Source organism: Sinocyclocheilus grahami, unplaced genomic scaffold, assembly GCF_001515645.1.
Source record: "Sinocyclocheilus grahami isolate Dianchi unplaced genomic scaffold, SAMN03320097.WGS_v1.1 scaffold972.1, whole genome shotgun sequence".
Taxonomy (NCBI): Eukaryota; Metazoa; Chordata; class Actinopteri; order Cypriniformes; family Cyprinidae; genus Sinocyclocheilus; species Sinocyclocheilus grahami.
This window is the reverse complement of record NW_015506151.1, coordinates 882,060-893,420: the sequence shown is the minus strand read 5'-3', so window position 1 is coordinate 893,420 and position 11,361 is coordinate 882,060. Positions and strand designations below refer to the sequence as shown.

Below are 11,361 nucleotides of genomic sequence, written 5' to 3'. Positions count from 1 at the left end.
TTTCAGCATAATTAGAACGATTTCTTAAGGATCATGTAACTAGACCAGAGTAATAGCTGCTGAAAATTCAGCTTTGCCATCACAGGAATAAATTACATTTCAAAAATATATCCAAATAGAAAACAGCTATTTTAAAATGTAACTATTTACACCGTAATCTATCTTTCCCCATTTCCTCTTCCAACCAGGAACTGCTGATTTTACACAAAATAATATTAAGAGCAGCAATTTTGGAAAACAATCCTCTGTGCTCACTTCCGGAATGAGAAACATTAAACCCACTTCACGTATTGGTATGTTAGATGTCATACCATTGCAGTAGCTTTTGACCTTGAATCACAGATAAATTATGCACGTGAACCGCAACAAAGCCAAGTACTTTAACAGCATAACAGCTACCTGTTCCATTATGCACAATCAAGCCCCATAATGGGCCTGCCTGCAAACAACACAGGAGACCGCCATGTGTGACACCGAACACTTTTGGCCTAGATGTGGCACCTCAGTGATGTTTACAAGGACAGAAGGACATACAACTGAACAAGCATGTGGAGGGATGACTGCAAATTGAGAGAAATGTTGATGTGCTTGAATCAAGAAAAAAGCAAGATGGAAGCAGGCCTGGTCCATTTTGTCACTGTTGCAGCTGTCAGAAATTATAGGCTGGGGCCCTTTTAGAGGCTTTTTCGTGGCCCCTGAGGTCAGAATCAAAAAGGAAGAGTTGATGTGTTCCACCAGATAGGCTTTATTATGAGTCTGTGTTTTAAAGAGCTTTACTCAAGACCTCAGTGATCCCTGTTAAAGTTCTCCAAAGAGGCTACTAGCTGCAAAGAGGCAGCAGAAAGTTATCAGCTTCCATCACAACCTAAACTATGAGCCTCGGCCCTTTTCTTTCACTCTGCTGCCTGCATCAGCTAGTATGTCGGCTACTGAACCGAGGTCCAATTAAAATCACTCTGCTTGGACCACTTCCCAGTTCAACTAGATTGGCAGGGAGCTCTAACGTTCAGGCTGGGAAAGATGAAAACGAGAGCAATCTCATTCAGCCAGACTAGCATTATAGATATTTCTTCTTTTTTTAGGTTTGAAAGGTGAAGATCATTACAAATCACTCGTCTTATTAGAAACAAATGATTTCAAGCGTTTTACACGACTCAGAGGAGAAATATCATCTTTCTCGCTATAGAGACGATGGTAGCAGCTTGTGGATTGGTATAACAGCACTAATACAAACATTATCTGGTAAAAAAAAATAAAAAATACATTATAATGCCAGGTGCACGATTAATAGATTTTTGCTGATAGCATTCTGGCCTAACCGTATGAACACAGACTCAAAATGCAGTATCCACAGCCATACACAGAAACTCCATATATTGTGAAAGAAAGAAAAAAGAAAAGAAGATGCTGTGGTAAGGAAATCAATAGCAAAACTGCAGTTCCAGCCCATTTTAATTGCATTTCATGTCAGGGCTGTTCATGTGAGGGCTACTGTCTACTGTTTTACAAGGACCAACAGTGCTCTCTTATGGACATTTTAAAAAGGACACCCTCTCCGAGAATTGGTGAACCACATCAAACTACCTCCTCTCTTTTCACTGTCTCTGAAGGGTTTCGGGTTCAAACAGGCCCTGAAAATAATCACTGCTTCGGCTGCTTCTGTGATCCATCAAAGCACTTCCTGTCTTCAGTGCTGTAATACAAGCTATTAGCAATCATATCAATGATGGCACCTTGCCTGATAGCCTCCCACATCCATATCACTGCCATATTTTTTTATATAAAGCCCCAAATACACTCAAACCTCAATATCACTTTCTATCCTCCTAAAGGTACACATTACAGAATTCAAATGATACTGCATGACAGGAATGACTCATGTATGTGTTCATTTCACTGTGGCAAGCCTATTTAGGAATTATCTTGAAAAACAGCACGTGAGAAACTTGAGATTGAAACCATTTAGACAAGCAAGCTTCGACATGAACAATGAACCTACAGAATGACATCAGGAGTGAAATATCAGGTGAGTTCCTCCACAAATCCTTGGAAACCTGTTGAATCCATGAAGTAAAAGTCTAAATATTGGGTCATCTCTGGCAACAACTCACCTGCAGGATAATGGGGTGTGGGAAACTGCTCAGGTAACTTCCTAAAGTTGTTTGTTGTTGTTGTTTTTGAAGCTTGTGTCACTGCAGCTAGAGAAGACAATGCTGCAGAGTTTAATTGACTTCAATCTGAGTTGAAAACTGTAGAAGATGACATACAATCCATCGAGGAGAAGCAACAATTCCTTGAACAAGAAAATACTGTTCTGATGTGAGTATTCAAACATGTTGACCGATGGGGGTCATGGGAAATGTAGTTCACACTGCTATTTGTCCCATTTACTCCCACCATACTCATTAAAGCTGAAGTGCATATATTTTTCAGTGCAATGGTCAGAATGTAGGGCGGGACTATCGTTTTTCTGACCAATGGCAGTTGAGGGGAGTGTTTAAGAAACCTGTTTGAAAACAGTAATTATTTTGTTTGGTACCACAGAATATACACACAAATATGATCAAATACATGTTTATTTATTTCTTCCTTTGTAATTACACTTCAGTTGGGAGAGAGAAAATATTAAAGGAAACTATGAAGATGTTGTTGACCAGATGAATCAGCAGTTGTCAAACAAAGCTAGTATACAGATGCTGTCAACAGAAAAACATTATGAGATTCAGTCATTGAAGGACAAAATTGTCCAGCTAATACAAACATTATCTGGTAAAAAAAAATAAAAAATACATTATAATGCCAGGTGCACGATTAATAGATTTTTGCTGATAGCATTCTGGCCTAACCGTATGAACACAGACTCAAAATGCAGTATCCACAGCCATACACAGAAACTCCATATATTGTGAAAGAAAGAAAAAAGAAAAGAAGATGCTGTGGTAAGGAAATCAATAGCAAAACTGCAGTTCCAGCCCATTGTAATTGCATTTCATGTCAGGGCTGTTCATGTGAGGGCTACTGTCTACTGTTTACTGTTTTACAAGGACCAACAGTGCTCTCTTATGGACATTTTAAAAAGGACACCCTCTCCGAGAATTGGTGAACCACATCAAACTACCTCCTCTCTTTTCACTGTCTCTGAAGGGTTTCGGGTTCAAACAGGCCCTGAAAAGAATCACTGCTTCGGCTGCTTCTGTGATCCATCAAAGCACTTCCTGTCTTCAGTGCTGTAATACAAGCTATTAGCAATCATATCAATGATGGCACCTTGCCTGATAGCCTCCCACATCCATATCACTGCCATATTTTTTTATATAAAGCCCCAAATACACTCAAACCTCAATATCACTTTCTATCCTCCTAAAGGTACACATTACAGAATTCAAATGATACTGCATGACAGGAATGACTCATGTATGTGTTCATTTCACTGTGGCAAGCCTATTTAGGAATTATCTTGAAAAACAGCACGTGAGAAACTTGAGATTGAAACCATTTAGACAAGCAAGCTTCGACATGAACAATGAACCTACAGAATGACATCAGGAGTGAAATATCAGGTGAGTTCCTCCACAAATCCTTGGAAACCTGTTGAATCCATGAAGTAAAAGTCTAAATATTGGGTCATCTCTGGCAACAACTCACCTGCAGGATAATGGGGTGTGGGAAACTGCTCAGGTAACTTCCTAAAGTTGTTTGTTGTTGTTGTTTTTGAAGCTTGTGTCACTGCAGCTAGAGAAGACAATGCTGCAGAGTTTAATTGACTTCAATCTGAGTTGAAAACTGTAGAAGATGACATACAATCCATCGAGGAGAAGCAACAATTCCTTGAACAAGAAAATACTGTTCTGATGTGAGTATTCAAACATGTTGACCGATGGGGGTCATGGGAAATGTAGTTCACACTGCTATTTGTCCCATTTACTCCCACCATACTCATTAAAGCTGAAGTGCATATATTTTTCAGTGCAATGGTCAGAATGTAGGGCGGGACTATCGTTTTTCTGACCAATGGCAGTTGAGGGGAGTGTTTAAGAAACCTGTTTGAAAACAGTAATTATTTTGTTTGGTACCACAGAATATACACACAAATATGATCAAATACATGTTTATTTATTTCTTCCTTTGTAATTACACTTCAGTTGGGAGAGAGAAAATATTAAAGGAAACTATGAAGATGTTGTTGACCAGATGAATCAGCAGTTGTCAAACAAAGCTAGTATACAGATGCTGTCAACAGAAAAACATTATGAGATTCAGTCATTGAAGGACAAAATTGTCCAGGTGGAAACAGCCCAACAGGACCTAAAAGAAAACATGATTCAGAAGAGTAAACATTTGCTGAAAGCAAACACATGCTGTGGAAAATGAGGTAGTCTGAGCTTCTTTTTTCAAACAAGGATATATTTTCTCAAAAAAGCTGTGATTCAGTTCATATTCTCCCTCTTTAGATAGAGGAACTTGTTCTTAAGATTAAAGAACAACGAAAAATCAATGCAGAAACACGCAAGGAGCTGGATATCATTACATCAGAACTCCAAGACAAGGAGGAGACAATCACACAGTGTGAAAAAGTAAGCATCGACACATTTTGTACAGTAGTATGGGACGATTTTTTATGGCTTGCTTATTCATTCATCTGGTTTCAGCATATCTCCCAGTTGGAGAAAAACATTGCAAGAATGACTGCATCCAAAATGATGAGCAGAGAATGGCTTCATGAGGAGAAAAGTCAGAAAGAGGAGCTTGATCGACAAAAGTAACCCATGACTGATTTTAACATAAAGCCGTTCTGATTCCTTCACCTCTGATCAACAGAAATCAGCTTTTGTTATTCATAATCAACAGGGAGTCTCATGAGCATGATGTTCTTGAATTGGCAGAAGCATTTGAGCAGAAAGTTCAGGTCCTTCAGGAGCAGATGGTAGAGGTAAGAGGTAGAAATCTTTGTGAAACTCCTGACACTAAACAAATGGCTGCTCCATAATACACTCTTTTCGGATGGGATCAAAACCCTCAAGTCTTTAGATGTCGGATCTGAAGCATCGATTTCCTGCCTCTGGACAGTCCCGCTGAGAAGCCATCACATTGAGCTTTTAAAATGCTTTCCTTCAAAGGCACAATGTGCATAGATGACCTTTAATACAGCTGCGTGCTGGACTGCCCTTAGATGTTAGATAGTTCAAGCAGTCAATAGATGTGCACCAGGTCTGGATACATGAACATATATCTATCTATATATCCCTCTAGGTTAGCGATGGTATACGTTGATACTCATTATGCAAGGTACAGGAGGTGATTACCTGTCAGAGTGTTAATATTGTTAACTAAAACTGTTAAAAATCGTTTTTTCATTATTTAAAATGAAACATAAATATTATATGAAAATAATATGAATAACTATAATAGTATATAAACAATACTAAAATAACACTTACCTGTGCAAAATTACATATTGGGTAAAAGGGAAAACATTATGAATGAAAGTCACTTAATAAAAACAGTTACTACATCAAGCATGTAACAAATTACCCAAACAAAGCACGCACACTGACAGATGTTACCGAATTACTGTACAAAGGGGCAACACAAAAGAGGGGGGGTTATACAACATACATCTGAAATGTGTAAAGTATTAATACAATGAATAAAACGCCACAATCTAGTCACAGTTAGAAGCCAAGAACTTTATCAGAATTACTGAACTTTGATTCCCTACAAAATAAATAAATAAATAAAAGTGACCTCTATATCTTTTTTTCTATGTTTTGTTAATTTTCTGTTGTTGTTGTTTTTTATTAATTCATTAATTAATTATACTATTACAGTTATACGAATGACATTTGTGGAGGGTGCTCGATTGTCATGCAATAAAATCTAAATATTTTAATATTATTTTAAACGTTATCTTAATATATATATTAAAATGGTTTTAATATATTGTCATGCTTAATATATTGATTTTTTAAATATATGATATAATATGTATTACAACAGATCTTAAAGAACAGATCTTGAATTGTCTTTCTAAGCCATCCCCTAGAGAGCAGGGTGAAATTTAATCTGGGTCTAAGACCGTTACCTAACACTGTAAGGAGCTGTGATTTCTTCTCAGATTGAAAATGAGATAAAGGAAGAACAGAAAGTGAAAAGTGCTCTATCAGAGCCCCTCGCTAAACTGTCAGACATCTTCAGCACTTCAGGAAGATGACGTGATTGCTGAACAACACAGTCTGTCCAAACGGTACATTCATCTCTTTAGTACTCTTTCTTCTTTGCTTTATCATGATGACCAATTTGAAATGTTTATCTTTGTTCCTTTGTTCCAGGTTAGAGGAGAATAAACTGAGACATTTTGTGTTTTTCTTTACCAGAGTTGGAAACCCAAAGAAAACATCTTGAGCTCTCCTTTGAGGAGGTCACAAAACAGACTGCTGCTCTCCTACAACCAAAGGTTAACATTTACTCAGTATTTCACATTTTCCAATCGTGTGCTAGTTTACTTGCTGGCTTTAGTGTCCGTTTGTATGTTTGTAGGATGATCTGAAGAGAAAGTTGATGATTTTGAGAGCCAAGCATATGGAGATGTTAACTGCTAACACTGCAGAGATCAGTGCAGTCGAAAAAAGCATCAGTGAGAACAGGGTCATGCTGGAGCAAGTTACGATGGAAAACAGTCGCCTACATGTGGTGAAGACCCACGCTAATCAGCACACAGACACATACCCGTGTTAGCACGCCGCTTGAGATGATTTTCAACAGTTTCTTTTTTTTTTACAGTGCATTGAACAAATGAAGGAGGAAATATTGGATGCAAAGAAAGACAAGGAAAAGTATATGCAAGAGGCCAAGTGGATGAAAGAGGAAGTGCAGTGAGTCTTTTGACTATGACTTTAACATTTTTAAGTATTCAGCCCTTAGTATAATGATCCAGAACAAATCATGTCTTTTCCGTTCCTAGAGAGTCTAACAGATACCTGGAATATGGATATGTTGCTTACTGAGGTACAAGAAAACGTCAAAACACAATACATTCCTGCTTCAATATAAATGATCTAGTGCTGTCAAACGATTAATCGCATCCAAAATAAAAGTCTTTGTTTACCTAATATATGTATGTGTATTGTGTGTGTGTATATATATATATATATATAAATGCACACACATGCATGTATATATTTAAGAAAAATAAGTTTATATTTTAAATATATATACATGTAAATATTTTCAAAATGTATACATGCATGTGTGTGTATTTATATATACATAATAAATATACACAGTGCACACACATATATATTATGTAAACAAAAATGTTTATGCGATTAATCGTTTGACAGCACTAAAATGATCTCAATCAACAGCACCTGTTGCATGCTGTCAATTATTACTCAATCTTTTCCTCAGTTTATAACAAAAATACAAAATTAGAGTAATGCACTTACAAATGGAAGTCTATTGGAAGTGCTTCACGTTCCTGCGTTTAGACTCTTCTGTAAACAGAGGGATGCCAGAATTATTTTCCGTGGTGATTGGCAACAGATGTTATTTATCAAGATTAATGCAATGAAACTGGAATGTTCCTTTAAACTGATGAACTCTGAAGTGACTATTAAAAACTCTTTTCTGAACTTGATGTTTTGATTAAGGACTTTATCAAATGTTACGTAATAATAAATGAACTAATCGAGGCTTTTTTATATTAGGAATCTGCAAATCAAGACCAAAAGATTGTGGAGAACATATTCAATCTCATAGTGAGGATTCGAGGAAGAAAACATCACATCAGCGACAGGCTGGAGAGAGTTAGTAGGCATGAGCTCTGTGTTAGGGAAGCCGAACACTTTACATTAATATAGAACGGTACACTATTTCCAATATCTTCTGACATTAAAAAAGTCAGATTTCAATTGTTAAGAGCAACTTTTGGATGGTTTTAAATATTTTATCAAATTTAAAATGTATAATGACTATAGAAAGTATGGTAATAAGGTTTCATTTGTTAGCATTAGGAAACATGAATAATGAGCACAATAATTTATTCAACAAGTCAAACACAGTTGACAAACATTCATTTTCATAGATCTGATGGCCATGGATGTAATGCACCACTATGTAAAACATCACGTTGAATAAAACTCTAAAAGGTTAATATCTCTAATCAGTTTATATTCCACACATCACTGTTGAACAACTTATAAATAATAAATATACATGCTTAAAAGAAATCATTAGTCAAGTTGTATGCAGAATTACATAGCAGCAAAACAATCATAATTACACATGCATATTTGTCATTGTCAACATACCTTTTTTTAGTGTTAAGCTTTTATCATTTAACATGCATGAAAATAAAGCGTAAATACATACAATTGTATTTGGCACAAGAAGGTTTATGTCATATGAAAATGGTTAACATTACTTCAGGGCTCTCAGGAAATTCACAGACCAGCTGTTTCATATATAACACACAAAAAATACATTGTGCATTACAACCGATTGTTGATTTGTATCTATTCTTGACAACAGACACAAATCACAAAAAGTATCAAAACCTAAATTAATAATATATACTTAAGTTACCATAAATTTACAAAAGCACTGACTACCACTTCGCTTTCAGGATTTAAAGAAAAACAGTAAGGAAAAGAACATTCTTTACAAAGTATGTCATTTGATCTCTGTTCAATACAAGCAAACACATAATAATATTCATAGACGTAAAAGAAAACTTTATGGCATCATACTATATCACGAGCAATGACTAAATGTTTTGTTTATGGCTCTTTGGTGTCCATACCAAAGGTGTCATTACATTAAAAGTCTTTAACATGTGAGTTTGAGGGAGGTGATTCTCCTACACAGGAAGTGACATCAGTGTCCATTTCCACCCTCTGACAGAATTCTGTTTGGCTCTGTGAACCTGGCCGTCAACAGGTAGAAGAGAGCGGGTCCAGGCACCAGAGCCAACAACGGCAAATCCTGCCCCAGTTTATCCAGTCGGGATATGGAAATGATACCGTATGCATGAAGGAGCCAGTGGCTGAAGAGAACCACGAGGCGTTTCTTCTTAGCTACGAGGTTTTTGAAAGACTGTGGGAGATAAGTCACAAACAGTTTTAACACATGTCTTTGAAAACGAAATAAAAGGCATTATGACACAAAAAAAACACAATACACAATGTATTTACCTGTATCTCAGAAGCTGACATGTAAACTGCCAACGTGACCAACGATAAGACCAAAGTAATATATGGAAATGCATAATCTGATGAAATAAGAAAGGGAAATATAAAAACACAAAAGCCATTAAAAACCATTGAAAAAAACTTTGTTACTTAAAAGACAATGAACTTTAACTGATATATAATTAAAAAAACTTTCATTTTAGCTAGTTGCCAAGGCAACATTTCTCATTTTTCATTAGTTTAACTTGTAGTAATATAACTAAAACCTAATTAAAAAATTAATAGAACGATATAGACGTTTAAAAATTAATAATACAAATAGCAAAAACAACAAAAGTACAAAAACTGTAACTAAAATTAAACTAGAAAATTCATATTTTATTTCTGCTAATTATTTTAATTAAAAAATAATTCCATTTTATTTCAGTTGGTTGCCAATGCAACATTTCACATTTTCATTTTACTTGCATAAAATAACTAAGCTGAAATACAAATGAATAAAAACTACATATACATTTAAAAATAATAATAAAAATGATAAAAACAACAAAATTACTCAAATTTCAACTAAAACAGAAAATCTAAAAATAATTCAAAATATTAATAATATAATCATATTTTCTTGGGGACACTTTCAAGCGTTCGACACTCACAAAGAAGTCCTCCTCCAACTGCCTGCAGCACAGTGAGGATCGGGAAGAAGTACAGCGCTGCGTAGATGCTCTTGAAACGATCAGTCTTGCCTAAACCGCACGCAATCTTTTTAACCAGAAGTGGCCGCAGAAGCATCATAAAAACCAGACAGAAGGCGTAGTAGATCAACACGATGGTGTACCTAAAAGAACAGGTCATCAGAAACCAATAGAAATAGCTGGTGTCTCAAATCAAATAAAATGTCATTTTAAAAAGGCCACTCACAGAGGGAACACAGCCTCCTGCGTGCAATGCAGAGTGGTGACGTAGTCGGGACTGGGGTTATACAACATGGTGTACCAGTCAGAAAGCATCTTAACCTCGCAGGAACGAATATACAGAGAGCCGACAGGATCGTTGAGAAGCAGAGTCACTATGGCAGCAGCCGTGCACTCAAACAGGGCGGTAATATGCTGGAAAAGGGCACTAGAACTGGAGATGATATTAAGAGAGCAAAGGTTAGTTTGAAGCTCACTTTAAAAATGCATTATTTAAGTTTAAGGGGATGGTCCACCAAAAAAAATTCAGGCATCATTTACTCATCCTCATGTCATTCCAAACCTGTATGCCTGTCTTTTTTCAGTTGAACATAAAAGAAGATATTATGAAGAATGTTGGTAACCAAACAGTTTTGGTTCCCATTGACTTCAATTGTACGGATCAAAAATATAACGGAAGTCAATAGGAATCAAAACTGTTTGATTGAAAACATTCTTCATTCCATGCTTCTCATGTACCGCAGTAGAAACGTGATTTCTATGAGTCTTAATTTGCCCTTCCACAAATAAATGCCTAAAAAGGTCTTAAATCACAACAGAAACTCTTAAATTCATAAAGCTATGGCATAAATGTTGCATGTCCTGCAAAAAAATTTATTAATTAAATTAAAAACAAGAACATCTGTCGTTGGGGTATGAAAACTTGTTTTCCCTGTGAATTAAGTTGTGTATACAGGTTATGGAACGACTTGAAGGCGAGTAAAAGTTTTAAAAAGTAAAATTTTGGGGTGAACTATCATTTGAGAAATAGTAAAAATTGGAAAACAAAACGCAAACTAATCTGATCCGCATAATAGTATTGCCTCATGTATCGTACTATTGTTTAGCACAAGAAATCCTGCCGACTACCTTTTCTTCCCTGAATACCACTCAATGAAGAACCAGTGTAGGACCAGAGGCAGCATCGCCATGAAGCCCAGGTACAGCCAGTCATACAGCTCAGGAGATCCACTGCATTCCTCACATATCTTTTCAAAGTTTGTTCTCTGGCCACGAGGACAAACCTTGATAAAAAAAGAGTGCTAACTGTTATTAAAGCCCAAAATAACGCCAAAATATTTAGTCATATTAAATCCAATCCACAAAACACCACTGAACTCTGCGATCACAAGCAGAACTGTTCTCGAATGACTAGGTGATTACTGCTGCACTACACACTTAAAAATATACATTTACAAAAAAAGGCGTTTTTGCAACTATGC

The 11,361-nt window shown here is 36.2% G+C and overlaps 1 protein-coding gene and 1 pseudogene across 1 annotated transcript in view; one reads left to right on the top strand and one right to left on the bottom strand.

Moving 5' to 3' along the window:
- Nucleotides 1-262: 262 nt before the first annotated feature.
- On the top strand, nucleotides 263-8,325 carry LOC107564982 (cingulin-like; annotated as a pseudogene).
- Nucleotides 8,023-11,361, bottom strand: part of LOC107564966 (JNK1/MAPK8-associated membrane protein-like) — a 4,390-nt gene continuing 1,051 nt past the window's right edge. The window contains exons 3-7 of the mRNA XM_016250156.1: nucleotides 11,009-11,163; nucleotides 10,107-10,313; nucleotides 9,842-10,023; nucleotides 9,192-9,268; nucleotides 8,023-9,093 (exon numbers count right to left, since the gene is read on the bottom strand). Of these exons, the coding sequence (XP_016105642.1) occupies nucleotides 8,875-9,093; nucleotides 9,192-9,268; nucleotides 9,842-10,023; nucleotides 10,107-10,313; nucleotides 11,009-11,163 (840 nt within the window). The 3' untranslated portion in view covers nucleotides 8,023-8,874. The remainder of the gene's footprint in view (nucleotides 9,094-9,191; nucleotides 9,269-9,841; nucleotides 10,024-10,106; nucleotides 10,314-11,008; nucleotides 11,164-11,361) is intronic.